The sequence below is a fragment of the Sipha flava genome, unplaced genomic scaffold (genome assembly GCF_003268045.1).
Source record: "Sipha flava isolate LNK unplaced genomic scaffold, YSA_version1 272_pilon_pilon, whole genome shotgun sequence".
Lineage (NCBI taxonomy): Eukaryota > Metazoa > Arthropoda > Insecta > Hemiptera > Aphididae > Sipha > Sipha flava.
Window position 1 is genome coordinate 57537 of NW_020272937.1, and position 27802 is coordinate 85338.

At 28.0% G+C, this 27802-nt stretch overlaps 2 protein-coding genes across 5 annotated transcripts; one reads left to right on the plus strand and one right to left on the minus strand.

The window, feature by feature from the left end:
- Positions 1–546: 546 nt before the first annotated feature.
- LOC112685296 lies at positions 547–27802 on the plus strand. Of its 4 annotated transcripts, XM_025557136.1 has the most exons (3): positions 547–743; positions 4666–4740; positions 4798–4982. In XM_025557136.1, the coding sequence occupies exons 1-3, from the start codon at positions 704–706 to the stop codon at positions 4977–4979; spliced, it is 297 nt and encodes a 98-aa protein (XP_025412921.1). In that variant the 5' UTR covers positions 547–703; the 3' UTR covers positions 4980–4982. The 4 variants fall into 4 exon arrangements, 2 of the variants coding, with proteins under 2 accessions (XP_025412921.1, XP_025412919.1); XM_025557134.1 differs by lacking the exons at positions 4666–4740; positions 4798–4982 and adding an exon at positions 27313–27802; XR_003148781.1 differs by lacking the exons at positions 547–743; positions 4666–4740; positions 4798–4982 and adding exons at positions 15493–15917; positions 27313–27802.
- LOC112685295 lies at positions 23755–25082 on the minus strand. Its single transcript, XM_025557133.1, has one exon. The coding sequence runs from the start codon at positions 24699–24701 to the stop codon at positions 24087–24089; it is 615 nt and encodes a 204-aa protein (XP_025412918.1). The 5' UTR covers positions 24702–25082; the 3' UTR covers positions 23755–24086.

Consider the following 27802-nt stretch of genomic DNA (forward strand, 5'->3'; position numbering starts at 1 on the left):
TTAAGATATAAACCAATAAATAAGCTACAAAAATACATCATCGCGGCAGGTTGCCTTCATCGATGATTTCCAGGAAAAGAATAGCCATAACATTGCTAAAAATAAACGAAAACGAAATTCAAATACACCGTTTAAATAAAGACATTTCACAGATAAAAATGGAAGAATAGCCCTGAAAATTGAGTGAGTTATAGGACTATAAAGATGTGCATAACATTTGTCAACAATGTGCTGACCGCAGCACTGAGTAGTGTTCGATAGGAAATTAATTCTTGGAATCAAAAGTGTAACGACTGCAACATAAAAACAATGTATTATTATTATTATTATTATTATTATGTACACAATTATCCGATTGTGGTTTTTCGTACCAAGTACTGGCTATTTTTAGCTATAATTTTATCTAACATTCCCGGATGGCGGCAATGATATGATTATTATCACAATATATTATATAATTATATATAAAAATACTATTGTCGTTATATCAATTAATAATTTTCAATAGACAATAAAATCGAACCATGAAAGTCATTCCACTTTTAATACTTGACCGAGACACCGAGTTGTTGCCTTGCTGCCTATTCGTATTTTTTTTCGTTTTCATTATAGTTATTGTATTATACGTTGTGCGTTGTGCCAAACCGATTTTCTAATATGTCTAATTTTAATAAATACGAATTCATTTGTGGGAAAAAAAGGAATGCTGAATGATACAAATTGGAAACGGCATACCACATCAGGTAAAATCTAAAATATAAAAATAATAATCCCGATATTTCATCTTTTTTCAAAAGGCGATTAGCCACGAATATAATTGAAACAAGTAGTCAGACCAAAAAAGGCAGCGTTCTAATAATTAACTATTTTATATGATATTTTTTTTTAATTAACGGTCAAAATGTCACAACTAGTAGTTTATGAGATCATTGATCATTAATATTACCATATTATTTTTTAATTCTTATGCATAAATAATGATAAGGTATTTAGTAAATGCATTACTAATTAATTTTTAGATTCTAAATGAAGTGAAGAATGTTTTGATTTTACAATGTGTGTTTTTTTTTTGTGTATCTGTGTACACCATATCTTGTCGAAATATTTCTTCAATTTTGAACTTTAGGGGTGGTTTCCGTTAGCAAATTAAATATCATTGATGCATTACGCAGAACAAAAGTGAAAAATTTTGAAGTTTTCAAATTCGTCGCAAAAAACATAAAAAAAAATTAGGGAAATCGGTAATTTTGTGCAAAATCAGTTTTCGAAAAAAATCGATTTTTTTAAATGTTTCTCAAAAATCAAAAAAATATAGATACTTGAAATTTTCACCAAATTTTTGTATTAAAATCATCTATATTTACGTGGTACAATTTTTGAAAAGTTTTGAATTTTTTTAGCTTTTTATAGACAATTGAAATTTTCAACTTTTCTTAGTATTTTTTATTGAAATGTCGATAAAAAAATTGGGCTGACCCAAAAATCTTGAAAATTTAATACAAAGTTCCGTCATAAGTTGTAATTATCGGTGTTAAAAAAATCTAAATTCGTAATTCAAAACTTAATTTTTTATGCATAGAAAGTTTAAAGTTTAAAGTTTTTGGGAAAATGTTAAGGTATTTTGTAGTTGAAAATGAATAATAATATACATAAGTATTTAAAATTAAGACATGCGAATTTGATACAAGGTTCTCCATACGTTTATCTTCAATTATCTGTAAAAGAAATCCTTCCGAAACCACACTTTTATTTTCAAAATATTTGACGTGTTACATTTTTGTACATGAATGGGGAAATGTAAATTTTCCCAATCTAGGATATCAAAATAAAATATATTAAAATTTGAGGCTGACAAATCATTTTCGTTCAGAGTTGTTTTTTTAGTTTTATAGTGTAAAATAAAACCAAAATCTATTCCAAAATTCCTAACTTATCAATTAATCTCGTGTATCCTACTCAACTCCAGTATCAGTTCTTTTTTTCATTGCTATTATTATCTAGGTAGTAATTAATAAATTAAAGGGCTACACGTTTACGCTGCAACTCGTTTGCGCACATTCAAAATTTTTTACCTGAAAATCGACGACTTGTTTGCGCACGACGAAATCAGTCATTTACCTGAAAATAGATAACTCGTTTGTGCACAACGATAATTCACAAATATAACACGTGTACACATATATCGTCACAAATGCAATAAAAATTATCAAATATATTATCTTAATATTATCTTATAATCGACTGTGTAGACTGTAGATTATATAAATTTAAATTTTCCAAACAACATTTATTAAAGTTTCCGTAGGTATGGACTATGGATATGGACTAGGGTGGCCAGTAAAAATAGATGATTAATTTTTTTTTTTTTTTGCGGCACCATCCCATTTTTTTTTTTTTTAATACATAAAAAAATAATTCCTTTAAAATCAATCATTTAATTTTAAGCCGTGCCCCCGGGCACTTGAAGTTGAGCAGTTATGTCATTTTTTATAGAAAAATCTTTATATTGTGCTAAAAATTTTTTTTTTTCAACCAAAAAATATTAAACAATAAATATCGAGTAGGAAATTATATGTGAATTTAAAAAATGTCACTTTTTAAAATATTACATTGTTTATTATTGAGGTAATTACAATTTTAAGTAAAAAATATGCAGAAGCTCATAAAATCCGACTAAATGGTATTTTTTCGTTTTATTATTTTTACCAGTCAAACGGTTCAAAATACAATAAAATTACATATGTACGAAAATATTTAAAATTAAATTTCTTAAAAAAAATTAAATTACCCAATTTAAATTTGATTACAGATTACAGACTTATAGTTAAAAACATATACATATTGTGATTAAAATATAAATATATAAGTATAATATATCTTATTAAGTACATATTTTGATATATAGAGTAATTATCTTTCATTTAATTTTTTCTTATTACTAAATTTAAAATAAATAATTAATATAACAAATAATTCCTTTTTTTTAAAGTAATTACATTAATGCTGATTTCTTGCAATCGGGAAACTTTTTCCTGCAGTCACTAACAATTTGTAAAACAAACTGTTTTTGCTTTTCGTTGGTTGTCAATAACGTATTGTAATCCTCCATCAACTTAATACCCCCTCTTCCATCTCATTTACTACTCGTAACTTGGTTACAATATTTAATGAATTTTTATAATTATGAATGTTATCCCAAGTCGATGGATCATTTTTAAGAAAACTTTCATCCAAATTTAATAGTCTGAAAAAATTTCGGGTCTCACTGTTAACGAAAATATCTATTTAATTTTTTATAAACTCGTCCATATTACAGTTGTTCAGTTTTAAACGTTTTGTGCTTTCATTTGAACTGTTATCTAGTATTTTTACCATTTTCCTTTTCATCTCAGAATTTATATTTTTATCGAAATATGCCAATCCTATGGATTGGGGACTCAAATACTTAATACATTTTGAGACAGCTACCTTTAATATTTCTGCATCTATTACTAGATTACTAGATTACAACTATCTAGTTGTACAACTTTTTCAAAAATCAAAGTCGTTATGAGGTGCAGTAGTTACGGAAGTTGACTTAAACCATGCTTCGATGTATATAATTATTAAAAATACACGTAAATGATGAAGTGCAATTTTTTCTTTGGCACTTAGCTTAAATTAATTTCTAAATAAATAAATCTTTATACAATAAATTGCTTTAGCCATCCACCTTGCATGATGAATGGCACCTGGTACATGGATGTAACGTTGGAGTTTTTGGTTTCTCACCAAGAAAAATTAATGCCAACTCTAGTAATTCTTTATAATCATTTCTAGGCGGAGCTTTATTTAAATTGTGTTTTACAAACTCTAAAAGTCTTTTCATTTCCTGTTTAATAATTTTTTTTATATCTTTTTCTGAAACACCTGATTTAAAGTTCTGTTTGTTTAAATTATTCCAAGACAACAGGAATCAATTAAAAATTGGTACATCTTTTCCAGTTGATTTACCCATTTTACAATCAAAAATACTCCGAAGAACAATTTCGAATATATGGTGACGGTAGGGTAAATAAAGTAATTTCTTTCCTGCGGAACAGCGAGAATTTTCTCTACATCACCAGTATTGTACATAGATAACCAAAATATTATCTCTATAAGATAACAAATAATACATTAAAATTTCATCTAGATAAGATAATAGATAAATATTTAAAAATGTATCTGGATAATAGATAAAAGATAATTACATTTATCTAGATAAAAAAACAGATAAAAGTAGATAAAAACATCATTTTAAACAGTTTCATCATTCAGAACTTACCATTTGTAAAATGGTTATTTTTCTATGAAAAAAAAATTTAACTATTAATTATGATTTAATTGATTTAAAATAATCTTAATTAACTTTATGGGATTACATACTGTAGACGAATAAATAATCCTGTAAAAAGTTAGATCAATAAACTTATTATGATATAAAAATATGAGTGTAAATTTGTTTTTGGCAGTGTTGACACGAAACAACTATTTTTGATTCTTTGACTGAAACTTTTTTAAAAATTTTCCGTCCAACAAATAGTTTTGTGTTTCGTCAATGATGGTATTTTCTTTAGTTGTAATTGTACATCCAGTAGTTATAGGAATCATGTGTAGTAAAATTCATATTTTTATGTTTGAAAGTTGAAGAGGATGGTATTACTGTGGACTTGGAACAAATTGAAAAACAAGATGAAACTATGCTGAATGACTTAGAAAGTGAATATAACTGTTAAAAAAATGTGTTTTAAAATTAACTTTTTTTTAAATATTTAGTGGATGGTGATCCTGTTGTATTTACTAAAATAGATAAACTCACTCCAGATCTTATAGAGTTTTTTTCAAAAAAGGACCTTCACAACCTATACCAAATGATTTACCGGACAAACACATTCCAAAAAATAATATCGGTCGGTCTTTTCATGAATCTTAGTATTGGAAAGGTGATAGAAATGTAACGAAACGAAAATGGTTATCTTACTCAATAAAAATTGATAAATTATTTTGCCATTATTGTGTTTTATTTAAAACAAAACAATCCAACTGTCATTGGACAAAACATAGTTTCAATTTATGGAAAAATGGCCTTGCCAAAATAATTATGCATGAAACATCTGAAGATCACATAATGTCATCTATTAAACACAGTTACAAAAAAGCATCATCTCCACTTATTCCATCTCTAACAGAAAAATTAAATACTAACATATGTCTTAATAAAGAAATAATGAATTTGAATAATAAATAATGAAATAAAATAGGTAGGTCATTATATCAATATTATAGCTAAGATATATTATGCATAACTAGATTTATTTAAGGTATAACATTAAATCTGAAAATATTCAAATGTACTTGTGTGAATATTATTTTTTGAGTTACGAAGATACATTTTCAGTTAAACAATAATTTGATCAGGTACCTACCTACTTATAAAGTTCCATAGAGGCCGTTCGAAATTATATTGCCCGGGCCGAGCTATAAAGCTAGTCCAACCCTGTTAGGCGGATAGTGAAATTGTATAAATATTAAATTCTATGACTATATGCCTACAACAGATATACTTTTCTAGATTCCAAGCTTTTAAGAAGTCCGCTGCATCTTTATCTGCCATTATAATTTTAATTTATAAATAAAATTATATATAAAAATTATATATTATATTAGTAAATGGCAAAAACTAAAACATTCGTTATGGCTTAGACTTGCAATTAAACAGTTAAACCGAAGAAAAACAATGTCGATCATAAAATATCCACCAACATCGGCATTCGGCACTACTCCGTCCAACCACCTCTCCGATCTCACGACGCGTATCATAGGTTAGATATACAATGTACACACGAATATAAAGTTATTTATAATCGTGATTCGTGGATTTACGGAAAATTCAAAATTATTATTAGTTATTTTTACAAAAAAGTTTTGTTGAAATCACTAATCATTCGATTGTACCCATTGTACAACACAATATTGTATAGATTTCTTTTTATCTATAGCTGTGGTCTTTCCAGTCTGAAATAAGATTTTATTTGATAAACATTTTATACCATTATTTTAGTTGTATCTACTTAAAATGTTGATCATTCGGATATCTTGTTGTATTTACGTAATAATTTTCATATACAACTATTCTTTATGTTAATTTTACCAACTCTAATTAATAAAAACTGTTATGTACTGAAAACAATTCAATTTTGTTTTTATAACAGTTTTTTGATAGTAACTACAATTTATTCTTTAACAAACATATTTGGTAAAACGATACACAATTATTTTTTTCAGTGTACCGTCTGTTTCCGTATTTTTAAATTTGTGGAGACAATGTTTTTGGGGATATCACTGATACGAATATGGAAAATACGGAACATGTATCACAATATCATGGGTACAAATCGGTTATGTGTTGGTCTTAAAGTGGTGGGGGGAAAGAGAATTCAGTCTCCCTACCTCTCACAGCTTTTTTGCTATTTTAAACCCAAGTTATGTGTAAGTACACTTGCGCTAATACTGCAACGTTTGGTGCGGATGCGGAACGGACACTAATTGATTATGGAATGGTTATATATATGTAGGATTGCTATACGTCCCGGTTTGGCCGGGACAGTACCAATTTCGAGTATAGCGTCCTGATGTCCCGATGTTGTATTTTGGGACAGCCAATTTCCCGGAATGTCACTTTAATAACATATGTTTGTATTTTATTAAACTCTAGTTTGATAAATCATAACATTATTGACAATATAAAATAAATAGTTGAACAATCTACTGACGAAATTTATTTTTAATTATTTTACCGACTAAGAGACTATTTTTGTTGTCAAATAAGTTCTTTGTATTTCCATTTCCTCACGATAGTTATCGCTAAGGGAATCGACCATTATTTAATATTTTGTTAATTGTAGTGAACCAATCACTGTAGTATAGTACTGTAGCGAATATTTATTCCAAACTTTCTATCGCGGATGCCATAGGAGTAAAAAATTAATAAATAAATATATTTTTGTAATAATTGTATCCTGTATAATGAAAAAGTGAATAAACATTTATGACAATAATAAAAGATGAAAAAAAATAGTTTGTTCCGCTTTTCGCCAAATAAAGTATGGCAACCCTATATATAAATGGTATACACACGTATTTCCCTAAACAACTCAAATGTACTGTGTATTGACGATAAGCTATCAAGGTTGTCATTGAAATAATGAAGCCCGAAATAGTGACATTATTGACATATACGTTATACAAGTGGAAAATGTGTTTTATCTATCTCGATTAATTTAATATAATATACACAATAGGTTTGGAATTTATACAAGATATAGTTTGAGTAAAAATTAATCCATATTATAATATGCATTTTTTGTTAACAATATACATTTTTTTTATAAATACGGTACGGGCTTGGGAGAGCCGCGGCCCCTAGGGCTCCCTCTGGAGCCGCCCCTGGTAACAATTATACAAAATTTCAAAAGAACTTTTTAATGAATTTTTTTATAGAAATCATTATAAATTAATAATTATTAAGAATTACTTTCACATGGGTTTTCAATCTCATTAAGACTCTTTTATAATTTACGAAAGTTCACATCTTTCATTTTTGTTGTTTAAACACTAAATATTTTGTTTAATTTGATTTCATAACTTCCTAATACATTGAAACAACTTGCATGAAGTACATTAAAATCAATATCAATTCGAAAATTAAATTGCAAATTAAGTAATAAATATTTAACTTAGTTACATAGGTAATTAGGAAGGTATTAGATGCAAGGCAAGTACTTACATAGATTTCATAACAACATATATATTGAACATATATACTAAAAGTTGTATTATACTACTATACTATAATAAGGAGACCATAAGTCACATAACGTATAATACGGGATTTTCTCATATTTCAACTAATGTTCAGTTGTCCCGACAAGTTACACGGAACGTATTTTGTCCCTTATTTTCAAGTCTTTTCCGTAATAATCCCGTTTTGTTTTAGTAGTAGTAACTTACTTGCAGTATTGGAATTAAATCTGTAAAAATATTATTCAGATTTTCAAAATAGTAAATTTTACATTAGTAACTACCATAAAAGTGTTTGTGACTGAACTTGAAAGTCCCGATAATATTTATAATATTTACTAAAAAACATGGAAAACAATGTAGGTATATTATATTTAATAAAAAATATTGCTTAAAAATCTTATTAAATAAAAAAAGCTCTAAGTTGAATGTGATTAAATTTGATTAGAATTTAATAATTATTTTAATTTATAATGAATATTTAATGAATAATTATATAATATTGCCGTTTATATAACTGATTTTGTTGTTTTTTATTTTTAAATTTTTATATAGTTCGTGGTTTACGTTCGCGATCGTGCAAGGGAAACGTACCTTTAGGGTAGCAGAATACGAGCAACTTTTTGTCGCTCAACTATTTTTTCTTTTCCACAAATTCTACAAAGTCAATTGTATGTACTTATATATACTTATTTACTTAAAATTATCAATGTTATATACGTAATTCAACATTTATTTTAGGTGTTTCTGTTATCATTATTATTCTCAGTAGAAAAAATGTGAACTTGAAAATGTATGGCATTAATTTTATTTAGTAATATTAATTAAAACCAAACAATTTGAGTTTATAAATTGAAATAATCGTATTCATTGTTGCGCCCAAATGGCATTTTGTAGTTTATAATTCAATATTAAATTTCTAATTTATTGTATAAACCTGATATAACGGTTTTTGGTTTCATTCGGAATATTCCGTTAGTCGTATCAGGTTTTTAACTGTGACACTGTTATTATAAGTGTTCCATTAGTCATATCTGCTTTTACTCATAATGTACCGTTAGTTTAAATATATTTTTATTATATATTTTATTAGTGTTAACTATCTCGATACACCACACAAAGCCTCTGCCATTCACTGTCCAATATGCAGTGATGTAGTGTATACACATCGCATGCACACATTCTAGTTAAATATAATAAAAATAATAATTCATCAATAAATTAATATTAACAATCGTTATTTTTTACTACTTTCTGAAAAGGGGACATTTTAATGACCCGAATATTCCCCGGGGGTCAACGAGTCAAAGATACAAAAAACGAGATGTATAACTACCATAAGTAAGACATAGGTCATAACAATGTTGGTTACTTTTTCCGGTTCTAGTAGTAAAGGTTTTCTTAGCATACGAAAAGTAGATACCATTATTCTAAATACATTTTCTACTGCTCGGCGAGCATGTGACACACGGTAGTTAAACACCATTTCAACACTACCTTCATTGTAGGGACCTCGGTAAGGTTTCATAATATTTTTCGATAAAGCAAGGGTATCATCTGCTTTTTTTTTGTATGACATAGGTAAGAGTTGATCTGCTGGAAGTAATAGTTCTTTATTTTCAATTTTTTTGAACAATTTTGTGTTTCGAAAATAACCTCCATCACTAATTATACGTTGACACTGAATGTCAGAATATAAAAAATTATAATTTGTATCAATGCCATTATCACAACAATAAGTGTTCCATTTATTTGATATATTCGGAACCAATGTAGAAGGGGAACTGTGTTATTTGCCATTTATAGCACGTACACAGTGAGGATAGTTCCATTTTTCCTCATTCTGTTGAAATGGTTGACCATTCTTGTAGATTGGTATGTCTGAATGAAATAACAAATAAACACACATGAAATATTTTATTGAAATATGTATTAATATTTATAATGAAATGTTTAACTAACTTAAATTAATTTAACTAAGAAATCATAAAATTAAATTAATTTATAAATAAAGATATAATCTTTCACATGATTAATTTTACAGTTCGAACTTTAATTTATTAAAATATCATGTCATTATTAAATAATTTTTAATGTTCATAGTTACAATAAACTAAATAAAAACACATTTTATATTTCAACTAATGTTTAGGTCAACTTATTAAAATAAAAAGTTGTTACTTATGTAAAAGTGAATTTAAAATTGAACTCCCCTCACCTCCAAAGTATTTTTCTGGCTATGTCACTGTTATCAACTATCCTATTTTGTTCTTAATAAACGACTTCTGGACTTAGATCAGTTCATTACAAATATTTCAAAACTATTTTATGTAAATACTTCCATTGTTCCTTTTTAGTAATTTGATAATATAGAACTTTTTTTTTTTACATCTAACACAATAAACTATTCTTATGTAGAATTATAATAAGATTATTAATTTCGTTTTATTTACTTAAAATCAACAATATTATGATCACAATTAAGCATTTACTTTAGGTGTTTCTATTATCATTATTGTTCTCCGTAGAAAAAATGTAAAATTGAAAATGTATAGCTTTAGTTTTATTCACAGTTATATTAATTAAATTTAATTCATTTTAGTTTTATACTTAATGATAAATTTATACAATACAGATACAACCCAATACATTCATAGTTGTTTGCGCCAAAATTACATTTCGTAGTTTCTAATTAAATATTCAAATTTAAATTCATATTATAATTATAATTCAATGTATAAACCTGATAAATGTATGGCATTAATTTTAATTAGTAATATTAATTAAAACCATACAATTTGAGTTTATAAATTTAAACAATTGTATTCATCGTTGTTAGCGCCCAATTGAAATTTTGTATTTTCTAATTCAATATTAAATTTCTAATTTAATGTATAAACCTAATATAACGGTTTTAGTTTAATTCGAAGTATACCGTTAGTCGTATCAGGCCTTTATCTGTGAAATACCGTTATTTTGAATATTCCGTTAGTAGAAAGAGGCCTTTATATTCAACGTTTTCGAGTGTCACTTAGCAGTTCGTCTTCAATTGTCCTCACGGCATATTCGTATTGTTTTTTTTTTTTTTTTGTTTTGTTGATTCATGTGACAAGAAAATATTCATCAGTGACTGTGACTCGCACACACGCGAAATTGTACATTTTAAATGTATTTTACTTATTTTTGCCGTTAATTATTTCGTTCTCCTGTGTAAATCGCATAGGATCCGTTACCTGACATTGAGTGAAGTGAGTATTGGTTAAGTCATTATAGGAATTTATTTTATATTACTGAGTTTTCATAGATTTACATTATTTATATTACATTATTTTTTACATATTTATTTAGTTTTGCCGTCATAAGTTTAGATTATTCCTAAATTATTTATTATATATTATTTTGTATTATACACATTTATTTATTTAATTTATTTATATAGGTAATTATCATTATCATTGCTGTAAATATAATTGTGGGCAATTTAAGCGTCGACAATTGTATAATTTTAGAGTTAAAAAGGTTTTTTCTCTCGGATACATCTATGGTGTAAAATATTACTTATTTAGTTTAAATGCACTCTAAAAAAAATATATATATATATATACATATAGATTCTAAGTATGCAAAATAAAAGTAAAAATATTAATTTAGATATTTATTCAATTTGAAAATAATTGTAAGCTTTGTAACATGTTTACATGTTTCTATTCAAAGCTAACGTAGACTCTATTTAATAATAATAGTTGCCGATTATTATATTTTTTTTAAATAAATTTTCGAATCTCCATAGACCGAAAAGTCCACATTGTATCCCATTTTTGTCAAATTGTAAACAATTTGATCAATTCGATTAAACATATTTTATTAGGTATTAATTTTATTTAAGCACATTTTATTTGTATTTATCTTTTGTTGTACAATAATTCGCATCTTCATTAATCGGAAATATTATTTCTGAAATCATATTAACAGCAATGATAAACTCCTTAGGTGCAAAATACTCGTTTAAAACTTTGGATTTATTATCAATAAGAATAAAACATGTTAATAACCATAATAATAATTAAGTATTAATACTTTATAACTACTCAATATATATATATATATATATTTATTAATAAAATATAAAGTTTAGTTCAATAAAAATGTAGTTTGGTAACGAATAAATTAAGGCATGAATTAATAAATAAACAAAAATTAATAATTCATTTTTCGCGTCATAAATTATCATTGTATCTACAAACATTAATGCATACAATCACAAATCTCTACATCATTGTTTTTATTTTTACGGTCTCTGTTGTTGTAACCCTTGTAGTAGCAGTTGATGTGTCTCAGTCACAATGGTCGATGTTTGTGTGATAATCAGAGGATACAAAATAGTTGTAGTTTTTTCATAAATAGTTAAAAACTCCCCTGTGATACTTAAATTATTATAGCATTTTAAATTAAAAATGTTCATAGTATTTTTCTTGACCAATGAATAAAAAAAAGTGTTGTAAATGTTTATAAATTACTAAATTGTTTTTATTTTATCGAGAGAACACATAAAATACAAAATTGTTTTTTATGATTTGTCTCAGAATATAAATATAAACAACAATACAAAATTTTAATTAATATTACATTTATTACAATTATTTAAAATTCGAATAGTTTATATGAATATTTCGAGATTCATCCAGATAGTATTTTTTATTTTTATTTTTATTGAAAATAACTGTCTCGTCGGCTGGAGCCATTGGCTTTACAAAGAGTATTTGCAAGGGTATTTTAAATTATTATAATTACATTATGGATAAATATACAATATACGGTTTTTTTTTTTTATTCTAGATATTTTTGTGTAGTTCTGTGTCATTGAGGAATTTAATAACATTTATTATACCGGTGTTTAGATTTTCTGCTAAATGGTGGTTCAAGTTGTTTTTCAGCTGTTCTGACTTGTACTTCCTGCATTTAGTTAGAATGTGTTTGATTTTCAGAGGATAGTTGCAAGTTGGACATGTAGGTGGATCTTCTTCATCAAAAAAATATATGTTAGTTTGGTATTTCTTATTCTGAACCTGTTTATGGCCACTTCTTCTTTTCTAGTGAATGTATTGGAAGGATGTGATTTTTAATTTGTCTTAATTTGTTGTTAGATATTTCCTATTCATTTTGCCATATACTAAGGATTTTTTGTTTCATTTTCAGTTTTATGTCGAATATTGTATAGTTATATTTGGCAATAAATTGCATTAGTATATGAAATATTCGACATTATATAGTATTTTTTTATTTCAAGAAAAGGAATCAATTCGTCATTTAATTTGTTGGCCTAATAATTATTTAGATCTTTAGATATTATATAAATCCAATTTTTTTTTTAAATTAGCGATATGTATCATTGTTTAACCATTGCTAACTAAACCCTTTATAATAATAATTTATGTTTTCAAAATGATTGCAATTATTTAAAAATAAATTAAATTATTACCTCTAATCTAAACACTAAGCCTTCATGTCTCTGACTCTAAAAATGTTTAGGCAACACATAGTTGCTGGTTCTTCTCTTATCTGCTATCTAATGCTGACTTAACCGTCTAAAAGTATAGACTTTTTAGCACTACAATATTAAAGGTAAAATTAAATTAAACAATTTTCCTACTAATTAGTTTCACCAATAAAATATGAAAAGAGGCTTACAAACTGCCAAACTGCTTTCCCATCTATAATAATAACACATCAATTAACTGAGCAGGATTGTTTAGTAACCTTTTCAAATAAAAATTGTTTATAACTTAAGTATTTTTATTGCACTCGGGTAACTGGTATAAAAATATTTATGGAGCCTCAAAATAAATACTGCCAGGTCATTTGAACCCTTACCCACTTTCCCATTCTGAACTGCTTGAATTCATTCTTTCCATTTTAAATTTTATGTTAAAAAAAAAAAGTGTGTGTTCGTCAACAAAACAGAGATTACTGAGTAATTTTGACGTTATAAAGCATGACAACTTCATAATGTAACAATAGTTTGTTTCTAAGCGTGACAACACCGTTCAAATGAGCCAACGTGATAACATGTGTGCTCACGTAACGTGACAATTGTCTGTTCCTACATTTACTTGATGAGTTAAGCATTTTGATTTTGATGTGACAGTGTCGAACATATCGGTAAGCTTTAAACTACACAGCCTTATATGTGTATCCTAACTTAATACATTGAGTGAATAATTTCGATTAAAAATGTAAGTTTAATTTTCCTATACAGTTTTATTTTTTAATGAATGTTTGAAACTATCATATTTATTGTTGGCTCAGCATTGAAAATTAATAGACATATTTCTAAAATTAAGATATTTGACTCAATAAAATTCTATGAAAGTTAAAATAAGATGATGAAGATTTAAAATACTCAAACAAATCATTTAATAATAGCAAAAATAATTTCTTAAATAACCAAAAAAAATTAAAATAAACGTAGGCACATAGCGATTAATATGACTTTAATATTATAGGTTAAAAGTACTTAAACATTTTTATTCTAAATTGGAATATACATTATATGATTTAAAAATAAATATTGAATTTTCACATATTTCAAATACATAATGGAATATATACTATAAAAATGTAATACAATACAATAAAAAAGTATTACCCAAAATACCGAAAAATAAGTCACTTATTTTCTGTTAATTAGTAAAAATTAAAATGTAAAAAGCTAAGATAAATTTAATATAAAATTAATTTATATCACTAAAATATTCGATATGAATAAATTGTATTAAAACTAATTAAAAACATGAATAAAAAGCTTTATGAAGCTCCCCAAATGCCCTCAAGATATTACCCAGTTGTAATGAAATTAAAACTAGTGAAAAAAATATTCTAAAACATACAATTATTATATCACATATGAATACATGAAACTAGAGTCTTTGACTTATTATCAATGATAAGGATATAGCTAGGATTTATATGCATTTACATGTTTCTTCTTCAAGTTCTAATTGAGTGGTTTTCAGTATGTCCACGATTTGGCTTTATGTCAATTAAATAGAACCATTTTTACTTTGCATATTTTTGAATATTTTGAAACATAATACATATAATTGCATATTTATAGATTTATGAGAATCTTGTGAATTTTGTTAATTTTTAAACTCATGTTTATTAAATTATTTTTAATTGTTAATTTTAAAGGGTATTTATCCGATGAACGTATATTTTTCGAATCGTCGTAAATATACTTCATATATAATCTTATCTTATCTTAGTCGGACGACCGATATACTTATCTACACATTATTTTAAGACGTATTTATTAGAGGTCTGTACGGGCCAAAAATGTTAGGCTCGGACCGGTTCAGACTTTCTATTAACGTATAACGCTTGTTTTACAGCCGCGCATATGGTTAAAATTATGAATTATGTATCGTCTGCCACGTTTTCTAATTACATTAGTTAAGTTTTCATATACGCCGAACTCGGTGTTTCCGAATTGCCGACAAAGTAATAAAAACCATGCGAGTTGCGGACGAAACCTATGAAATGTAATATAAGAATTGCGGACATAAATACAACATACTAATTGCGAACAAACAACGATTGTGGACGTTCGGAAATTACGTTTGATAATGACAATTGACATTATTAAACTGATAATTTATCAGTGATATTAAGTATGTTTTTCAGTTTAACGACAACCTTACTCGTGTGCGTTTCATATATTTCGTTTTTGTATAAAAATGTACAGTGAAAAACTTACAAGATTTACGCGTGATTGGCGGTATTAAGTTCTGTTTTCACCGCATAATACGTAATGAAATTCAACGATGGACGTGTACAAAAAAAAAATTTATTTTTTTTATAATATGATACAAATTTTATTCAAATAGAAAATAATCTTAAACATAACCACGCGGCCGTTGAAGAACGATTACTTGTACGGCAGAAGATAAGCAATTGTGTAAAGTGCAAAGCGGTAGGGCAACCATGTGAACGTCAGAGCAAAAGAATACATTCTGAGATAACATCAAATGATTTAAATGTATTAGACACGAAGGATACAAATGTAATCCGAAAAAATATTCACACTGTTCGTATGAGTAAGTATCTAAAATTACCTAAAATACTTTTAGAATTTTATAAGATAGTACCCGACGTAGTAGATATACACCAAGGGAGGTGAAAAATGGATTATTGACATTGACAATAGTAAAAATGTTGTGTGCTTCACTACGAAAAAAAATTTAATTTTTTTCAAAAATATGATACTGTTTTGATGAATGGTACTTTTTCAAGCTTTACATCTCTATTTACTCAATTATTCGTGGATCATGGCGTAAAAATAGTATTTATGTACTATTATTTTTTTATCCACAACTAGTGTGTCCAACAAAACTCGTGTCCGCAAATCATGTTTTAATATTGACCTAAATAAATTCGTCCGCAACTGACGAGAGTGCTTATGGGTTTTTTCTATCGGCACATATGAAATTGAATAATGTAAATTAAAAAACGCCACGTGTGAACGTTCGGCTGTGAAACGGGCCTAAAACTTTAACGATATTTTTCAAAGCCCGGCTCGGCCCTAAGGAATGTTTTATCAGTAAAATTTAATTTTTATACAAGTTTTTACATCCCGAAAAAACCCGGCCCGGACCATAATAGTAATAGTAATGTCCCAATTCTTTTTAAAATCATAGGTACTAAAAATTACTATAAAAGTAAAAATAAATAATTGATTAAATAATAACTTTTTATTTGAGGAAATATATGTCCTTACCCCCAACTCCAATTGTTGCCGCCTATGTAAATATAGTAAATATATTATATTTATGATTTATAATGTCCCGCATTTAAAAAAGAAATCTGAAATCCATAGCGTAGGCCTCTCACATGTCTTTCTTATACATATGCATATATGATATGTATAAACGTAGGTATATATTTTTAATCACATTATACCCATTATTCATCATAAAAGTTGTTTCATTTTGTTGTTGTTTTACATATTTTGGATGTTCATTGATTATGTTATTATAATAAAAATATGTAAACCAATTTCAACTTTAAAAGTTTTAATCATTCATAATATATACAAATATTTCAGTAAATAAACTTTCGACCAACTTAAAAGTTTGGAGTCCCCAAAATCTTGGCGCTGGGGACGATTTTGACCATTGCCCCCTCCTTTAAATGTGGTCCTGTATACATAATATTATGCTCTGTGTGAAATCTGATATTGTGTGTTTTACATAATGCACATTTATTTTGGTGTGCTTAAGATCTGAATAATACATTATTGTCAAATCAAACTCATAGTATCTATAATAAAAAGTGATATCATAATATTTTTTTATATAACCCATAAAAATAATTTAAATTTAAATATTAATAAAATAATAATCCATAAACGTTATTTTGAAAGGATGAAAAAATATACGCAATTTTATATAGGTACAATTAGAGAAAATTAACTGAAATTAAAGTTTTCTTATATTTTATACGTTAGGTGTACAACGAACATGTCCAGAAAAACTGACAAAAAGATAGAATTAAAAAATTTTTTATACATTAATATACCGATAAAGATAATAATTTAATACTTAACGTACATAATATTTTGTATTATGCAGTAACACGGTATAGGAAATACTAAAACATTTTGATTGACTTGACACTAATTTTCGAAAAGACTGTATCAAGTATAAAATATTTTCGTGTTTTACAAATTGCAATTTGCCCATAATTGCCTAATTGAAATTCCAATAATATAATAATAAACTAATTTATATGTTAAGATGGATGTTTATATAAAAATGTCGGTGTTTCCTACATTGCGTGCAAAATTATTATTATTATATACAATTATTCATTATTTAGGTCGAATCGTGTGCTTAGTTTTTCACGACAAAGCCGAGTTATATGCATGGTTTATCGCAATTGAGCTGAGTTGCGTTTGTGGTTAGTCAACCTGCAACCGATTATAACTGTACAGTGTCGGATCGGTCAAATTTCGTAGAATAGTCAAACAAATATTGTCAATTTTGATCAAAAATTGTAGTATAAATTCAAAAAACCACAGAAAAAACATGAAGAATAATATTGAGTGCAAATTAATTATTATTACAAAATAATTAACGCAATCAATCAAAAATATTGTGTACTATATCTAATAGATATTTTGATCAAATATTGGAGTTTAAATTCAAAATTTCGGTTATCTATTGTTAATGTAGTAACAAAAGTGGATCAAAGTCAAAAATCCAGTCAAAAAGTTGAAATTAAAAAAATTATATCTATATAAAAAATCAAATGAAACATGAATATTAAGCTGGCAAGTTCTTGTTAGCCAATTTTTTTATGAACTACAAATGCGTTATAATTTTACCTTCAAATTGACGTTAAATTTCTCTCATATAATCTTCTTTTTCTTCTATTTGACGTCGTTCTTGTGTCTTATTTGAGCTACGCATTTCGATGTAAATGTTAGTTTGTATATTTTTCAAAACTTCTAATAATTGGAAAATTTTTGGATAAGTAGAATAGAAAATATTATTCAGTTTTGAATAAAATAATTCACAAGTATTAGTTTTACGCATTAGACTGTTTAAAAACTCATCTCGTTTCGATGGCGAAAATTTAAAGCTTTGTAAAATGTTTTTTTTCTCAAAAAAACTTATATTTAATTGTTGATTATTAATAATTAACGGATTTATATGTATAAAAAATCCTCAAATTATGCTTCTAAAAATACTGTATTATGCTACAAAATTTGCATTTATAATTGAATAGTAGTGTACCGAATGGTGAGTTTGACACGGTGGCATAATGCTAAAATGTAAGGATATTTTATATTAAATTAATAGACTATCAAGAATATTTGTTGCGGCATTTAGATATTTACTAACACTTTTAATTTAATATCAACATAGACAAAGTAAACATAACAAATATAAACTGAGTTGGCTGGATACGTCTGAAGTTGGTGCTTAAACCGGAGCCATTTATGGTTTTTTTTTTTTGTTATGTCTGTTTGATCATGTCCTCGTCGGTTAATTGTATTTTTTTGCCAATTAGTTTTTGCCTTTGCCTTTGATTGATATTTTCGGATAATAAATGCGTTGGTTTGCAATCTGCAGCTTTTCCTTACTGTTGTTTTCATGATTCGCATTTGGCTTCCTTCATGTTACTATTATTTGATTGTTTCACAATTCGTTCGTGGTCAATTTTAATTTTTTACATTTACATTGTGATACAAAGTAACTACCAAATACGTATAAGAAATTTTAATGGTATGTAGTACATTACAGAATCAATAATATTTTATTTTAAATGATTTAAAAATTTTACAAATATTGCAATATAAAATGTAACCATCAAACCATAAATAACTCCTAGTTGGCATTTTTACTTTAAATATTTTAAAATTCAAATGAATAACAAAAAAGAAAAAAAAATCACCAGATATAAAAACTGGGACAGTTTTACACGTAAAAATAATACGCACGAACGTACGACACTGACTGATCGGTTTTCGTAACGAGGTTTGCGTACTCGTCGGCCGAAAAATCGCTGCCGCGCACAACTGATGCGCTCTTTATGAAAGATAACACTTGAAGACTTCTATAGAAGTGTGTATTAATAAATACATTTAACTGCTAGCAGCTATAATTTATGATGGACTTGTATTAATTCTAGTTTTGAATACATTGAAAATATTAGAAAGTATAACGAAATTATAATCACACCGTTTTATAAGTACATCTTATAAAATGTACCAATAAATTTTACATATCGAATTATACGGAATACTAGTAGAGTCACAATAATCCGTACGATAATTTGGAAATGGATCGTTCAAATTACCGATACGTTCGAATAACCTATGACTCAAAAAAATTCAATTTATTTCCAAATCATATTTTGAAATTTATTGTTACCCACACGCAATTGAAAAGTTTAAGAAATATAATTAAGTATATTGTTATTACGTATATATATATATATATATAATTACACACCATTTAAACGTGCATTTAAAATATTGAAGTATTTTTTTCTTGAACAGATGCGTAGACGTAGCCAAAGTAGCAACTGCATACCCCGCCGAATGCTAATGGAAATGATAATTTATATTCTTATTTCTTGGACACTGCTATTATTCTTCGCTTTTGAAACTTTCTTGCATATCCTGAACACTAAGTCTGGCTACTGCCATTGATTACAGTATAAAATTATGGTTATTCTATAATCAACGGGGTTGTAGCAAGAGAGGAGGCTAGAGGAGTCTACGCCCTGGGCGCAATTTCTGGAAGGGTGCAAAAAAGAATTAATTTCAATTTAATTGTTACTTAAAACTTATTACTTATATGTAAAAGTAATATTATGTATTTATATATTTACTTTTATAATTTATAAATATTATTATGTTATACATATAAATCTACTTATAATTATTATGTATATTTATTTTTTAATAATTTATTGATTAAAATAAAATTAACAAACACTTACATAGTTACAAGGAAAAGTTATTATTTATATTGCGTTCATCTAAAATATTCAGTTTTTTGTAATTTTTTTTTAAATCAAAATATTTAATGATGCATTTTGAAGTTTTGTTCCAAGCGTAATTTTTAATTGATAATCAATGATTCTACTATTATTGATTTGTTTCTCTTTTCGTCGTTTCTTAGTTCGCGTTCGTGACACGCGTAATAGTATAGTATAGTGGTCAATTATTATTACTATTACTATACTTATTTGCGGATTTCATGTGAAAGTGAATATATCGATCGAACAAAAAGTCCATCACGTGCTGCCCTCTGTCGGTGACTGTCATGCGAACGCGAACAACCGGTCCCTATCCCACAGTTGTGGTTGCGAGTTCCCACTCCGTCGTTATTCGTTTTTGCACCAACACGTACCATCTCATATTCGGCGCCAGTATGTTGTATACTCTCCGCGCCGTGCACCAACTCTATCGAGAACCATATAAAAATGTGTGTGTGTGTGTGTGTGTGTGTAATATTATTGGAGGGGTCAAGAGTACCTATATACTCGTGTAAAACGTACGCTTACGTACTGATGTATAATATACTCGTATCCTAATAAACAATTATATTATCAAATTTATTTTTCAGAAAATTCAACCAATATAATATGATGTGAATCTTTCTAATACTTCATCCCAAATTGTCCAATTATCGATGTTTGGATATAGAATACCTATATACCAACAATTCCCAAAGTTTTAGCGATACAGCTTGACGTTTTCTCCTACACACCCGTTGCATGAAAATCTAGCGTTACAAACATTTTAGTAACACAAAAATAATGTTACTTAAATAAATATATATACACACTTAATATTAAGCAACAGAAATAGGGAGAATGCCTAGCGCGTGGAACTATTAATGTACTATAAATTATGATTAAATAATCATTACACAATTTATTTGTGCCACCCTATTAAAATATTCAAGATCCGCCCCTGTATACAAACTTACTTAGGGTTGAGCAGTGTCGTTATAATGACTAACGCTAATATTATGTTCAACTAAACTGGTTGTTTCTGTTTATTTTTTTTTAATGATGTCCAGAGATATAAGAATATATAGAAGCGAACTATAATCAAGTCAAGCATACATGAGGGATACATACGACACACACACACACACACACACACACACACACACACACACACACACATATCGATGTATTATTTTAACATAAATACTTCGAATGTTGTTCAAACGTTTTACGTTCTCGATAAATGTTTAATTTAACGGATACGATGGCCGATATGAATTATAAATAATACGTATTTCAAAATGTCCTCTTTCATGAGTAAAGGAGAGTCAAGCATAGAATGTGTTTAAAAAATGTAAATGTAATAGCTTCTCGTACATGCGGTTAATTATCGTAGTAATTTATTTATTTTTAAACAACGCCTTGGTTTAGTTATCAGTTATTCGGTTTCAACATATTTTACTGTTCCTCGATCATTTGTTAATATCGATTTATCCATGTGTTCTATAAAGAATACCGCATTGGTTAATAAATAACATTAATTATGTTTTGTATAAGCATAAGCTGCATGATTATTGTTTGTTAAACGACTAGCAAGATTAGATGTTAATTATTATTCGAAGAAAATAATCCATGTTGAATATTCTAATGACTATTTTACCTAGAACGGCTAAGGGGTATCAGTTGACCCACAGTTGATACTTGCTGATTAAATCAGTTTTTTGGCCTATTTTAAGATCTTGGATAGTTGGACCTCCAGATGGCAGAATACTGATAACTTGAAAAAATAAAAGTCGTATGTATAATATTTATATTCCAAAGATAATAATTTTTCAATTTAAAAATTAAATTTTGTTAGGTATAAAAGAAAAATAGAAAGTTTTGTAAATCAAATGAATTGTTAAGAATAGCTAATAGTTATTAATATCATAAATAAAATGTACTTAGATACTTCTTAGTTTTATGTTATATGGAAAACAACTTTTTCGTTTTAACAATTTTTTACAGATTGCGTTGTTAGTATTGTTAATTAGTAATTCGTAAAAACATTTTTTATACATACTACAGTCCACAATGTTAATGTTTATTTACATTTTTAGAAATTATACACACATAAGTATGAATACATTTTTATTGTATTATGCATATTGTTATTTGTCAAGGCCGGTTTTGTGAAAAATAGTTTGACGTTTATTTATAAATATCGCACAAAAAGATATTGATTATCGATCAGTTTTCTATTATTTATTTTTCCATTCAGTTTGTCGAATTTAACCGTCAGGTAAAACAGTTGCTTTAATAGTATTCAAAATGTTTTACTTGTGTATTTATACATGAGATGTTTGAGATCGTTGAAAACGGACGACTGATAAAAAATGTGAAATGTAAAATCATAAAGTTTTAAAATTATTTTTTATAATTTCAATTGAACTTAGAAAATTATACATAGCATTTATTTATTAACAATTACATATGACGACGTCAAATAAAAATAATTTAAACGTTTTATGAAAGAAAAAAATTTAATTTCTATACTTCACTAGGTTGAAAAAGTTCAAATCTTGCTAATCAATTTTATGGCACTGAGTATTTCGCGCCGATTCGTTTAAGTAATAGAAGAATTGCGTGGATAGTCGGTGATTTATTTAATATATATATAAATAAAATAATACACAAAGATAAATATTTATTGTACAATTTAGCTCCTCTGGTTGAATTTATGGAATAACTAATTATGTGGTGTTGCTCTGTACTTTATTATGAAAAGAACATTTTCCCAATTTTATCATTAACATATTGAAATACCTGTTTTGACTATTGAAAATAAAATTATCAGTATAATGAAATGAATAAAATGTTATACAAATAAATTTTACATGTATGTGAATCCAGTACAAACTACAGCTGGGCTACATTTAAGATCTGTTGTTTCAGATATTATAGAAAAATCTCTAGTAATAAGCTGTCCATAATTTCATTCTCTAGTGTTTGAGGGGCAACTATATCATTGTTTTGATACTGATTTAAAGATAAATGAGTATTGTGTGTAATGTATTAGTTTAAATACTTTTTAAATCTGAAATATTTTTAAAAATGTATCAACAACATAAAACAGTGTTGGTTATATCAAATATAAAACTGAGTACAGGTAATAATTAGTTATTAAATAAATTAGTATTATATAAAGTGAGTTGGATTTAAAGTAGCTCAATTTGGATATTAAAATTTAAACTATTTTTCTAATTTTGAAATACATTTTTATCATTGGTACAATGATTTCAGGACAAAAATATGTACCATTTAATTATTTTTGTGTTAAAATTTAAATGACTTAAATAAATTAGTAATTTATCACTACTTTTTGAAGAATACTTTTCAATTTAAAAAAACTCTATTTAACGAAAAATAAACAATAATTAATGTTTGATTACACTATTTACTACACTAGTACCTACTTAATTTTATTGTTAGTATACCTTCTGAATGTCTTCCAACAAGGCGAGAAAAAGATCAAGACTATCTTGATTTACCGTCAATTAACTAGCAAAAGTAATCAGGATGAAACTACAAATAATGAAGAGAAACTCTTCTCATTTTCTTCAATAATTTCATTTTCGCGTCCAACCATGACTCTCAATGCTTTGAGTGTGGGCTCCTGTATTTTCATCTACATATGAGATTTGATGATTTACCGTTTTATGAAAAAAACCTCGGCTTGTAAGACACCTATATGCAGTCTATTCATCAGAATGCATATCTGATCCTGCCTTTGATATTGCGTCGCGACAGTTCCGCCAGCGCACGTACATCGGTACGGTAACTTCAACAACCGTGATAACCAGCCACAGGCCAATGGACCGGTGATACGTGTTCCGGCGGTCCCACTCGTCCGTGCAGCGCTCGAAAAGGGTCATAGCCTGGTGCAGGGCCGTGGGTGCGGTGCATTTGTCCGTGACACTGGTGCCATTGGCGACTGGACATGGCGGCATACCGAACATTAGGATTTTATGGTTGCGCGTCCATTGGACGGCGCTCAGGCACCGGCAACGGGACTCGAGTAGTCGGAACAGCGCGGTGCAGCCTATCACGTTGAGCCAGTACAGCCGGCACGTAGCCACCAAAGCAACCGGGTCCAGGTCATTCAGCAGCTCGTTGCCGGATACGTCCAGCGCCGGGTACATGGCCAGGCCACAGCGGCTCAGCACCTGCAGTCCGACAGCGCGTGACAGCTGGTCCATGCTCTTTATCGGGTTCTTATTCAGGTTCAGATGCACCAGCGACTTGGGCAATCCGGCCGGCACCTCGTGCACCACGTTGTCCGATAGCAGCAGCTTATTGATCTTAGAGTACATGACGAAGTTGCCGTTGTTCAGCTTGGCGATGCGATTGTTCTGCAATTTCAAAATAAAAAAAAAAAAAAAAACACGACGAGAACGTTATTTCAATTGCACTGCGCACTGTTTACTTGTTCACATTATTATCCTATTGCATTCAAACGTAACACAAAAAAAATACACTTTTTGTCTAAGTATACGTGCCGGGGATCGAAATTGGCGGAAGGCCGTGGGTTGTGCGACAGGAGTTTTATCGATTTACGAATTTACGACGTGCGTTTGATAAATATAGGCGATTAAGAAAACAACGTGTTGCGGTATGTCGCTGGGTCTACATACATCGCCACGAATTTCACAACTATTTTTTTATTTTAAATATTAATGTATATATAACTTATCGATATGATAACATGTAATATTAAGTAATATTTAATCAGAACCAATTGATATAAATATTAATAACGAATTAGAAATACGATATAATGTAATGAAATTAAAGGGGTGTTCGTAATAAAAGAACCGCCGATCACATACATATACATCGAATAGTATATGTTGTATATTGTTAAATTAATATTTTACATTTCTGGTTCTTTTTCGTAATATTTAACAAACTATTTTTATATCGGCAGCAAAATGCTTTACGGGGAATCTAGCACAAATGTATATACTTATCATGTTATTTAAAAATAATGGACATTTATCGAGCATTATTTTTGGCTCGATTCCATAATAAACGAAGAAATATTTTTTAGTGAAATATAAAACATAAGTGTAGCAGATGCCCAATTTGTTCCAAAAATATTAATAAGAAACGCATGTATTGTTCAGTTTTTCCAGTCGAATTGTTTACTTAAAATTACTTTGGCAAAACAGTATGAATAGATCTGCTTTGATAGCATTTATACGAGAAAGAAAATCGACAACTAGCATTAATTTTATTCAAATGGCTGTGGTACGTGAATTTATTGAATATCAATTAAATATCAATCATCCAATTTAGATGTAAATTATTATGTCTATCAAAACAAACAATTATAACTATAACTATTATAACAAACCTGAACTTCTGTCATTATGTTGTTGTCAGGTATTGTTTTAAGTTTTTGCCCGTTGGCACCGTGGCAATTAGCAATGAGCAATTTATTTTTTTTGGAATTTTCGCATCTTACTACAATACTGCTTGTATTGCTGGTACCTCAGCTTCGAAAAATAAAAACAAACCAACAAACACTGAATTACAGATCCTATTATTTCGTCGTGTCCTCGAAATGGAAGTCCACGTGAAACTAATTTTTTAACAATCACTACAATTCTAGTCAAGACACTTCTCCAATATATTTTTTCTTTGTTTACTTGCTCCATTAATTTTGAATCGATACGTTGTATTACATTACGTCTATCCATAAGTTTAACAACACAAGTTTTATGACATGAAGAATTTTCATGCTCTTTTAATCGCAGAGATGCAGATCTCCAGTCATTATACCCTTCAGAGATTATTGATGATTTGTCCATTTAAATGTTTTCTCTCAAACATATTTTTCGTTAATAAACGTTGTTCCCCATCATTATACATACGCAGCATACGCAGCAATTTAGAAAAATCAATGTTTTTATTTTGTTCAAAACCATTAACAGCAAAATAGTCTCGGAGATCATCATTTATAATCCACATTGACGGATCGTTAGAATAAAAAATTGGTAATGATTCGAAAAATTTAATTATTTAATCTTGGGGGGAGGTAAAGACTGACAATGAATGGCAGAAGAAGTAAAAGGTACAGATTCTAGGTTTTTATTTTCTAATATTTGTTTTTTAGGTGAATTAATAATATTCGATTCATTAGTCATGTTTGGTTGGGGTAAATTAGAAATAGATACCTGTTGTTCCTCATTTTCTTTTATTGGTTTAAAATTTACATCAACATTTTGGATCCGATTAAGAACATTAGTTAATTTTTCAGCTTTTTCTTTTGATTTCTTTTTATACTTTTTACACTTCACTTTTTTCTGTTCATATTAACACCACTGTTAACACCAATTTCGTCACTATAAATAATTCACGTGCGTACCTATAAAATATGTATAAACAGTTAACACCACTGTTGTCACTAAATAAATCACGCGGACCGCGGACGTATACTCTTTGGTGAAAGACAACTATCGACTAATTCATAATAACTTCATAATAATTCATTATAAACGGTTAAATATAAGAACAAGGTTGTCAAATATCGTTATATTATTTATAATAAAACGATAACACACCACTCTTCGTCTAACTAACCACTGATTTAATAATAAGATATGGGAAATATATATTTACGCAGTGAACCTTGTACCGATAACGATTTTTATAAAGCGAAGTTACTCCAAACGAGTACTCCAATATTCATATACATCTATTTTTTTTTTTTAATTATAGTATTACGAGACATTTCATAAACAATAAGATAAGCTATAATAAAATACAACCGTCGTTGTCGTAGATGAGTTCCTGGGGAAATAAAAATATTATTTGGCTAAAAATAAACGAACACAAAACCCACAATTCAAAGATTTTGAAGTGATAGATAAAATTTAAAAAAAATATGTACCTATTATTGATATTTTGATATTTTCTAAGATTCTGAAAATTATTCTGAGTAAACCAAAAGTCAATGGATTTGGCTACGCAAAGTCACATTGCAGTAACCCACGGACCACAATCAAAATCATTCGTTTGAACGGGACACTCACCATTCACGACCACCAATTCCGTATGCTCTTCCAGAATGCTATTTCTAGCCTCCATGAATTATTTAATGACTTGCCCTATATGCTTAATACTATTTCCTTTCAGACTGTTTTAGGTGACAATACGACCAGTATTCATGTAAACCGACACCAGTATGTAGTGTTTGTCCAAAATTATTGGAATTAATAATAAGGTGTAGCATGCTTTTAGTCATTTTAACCATTTGTATAATTGGATCTAGAAAATCCAGTCTTTTCACATGGCCAATTATATGTGGCGTGTTCTCGCCAGTGGCGTAATTCGGAAAAAATATCAGGGGTTGCAAAAGTTACTCGGAATGCGCAAACCCGTGGGAGCTTGAGATGTTTGCATTTTATCA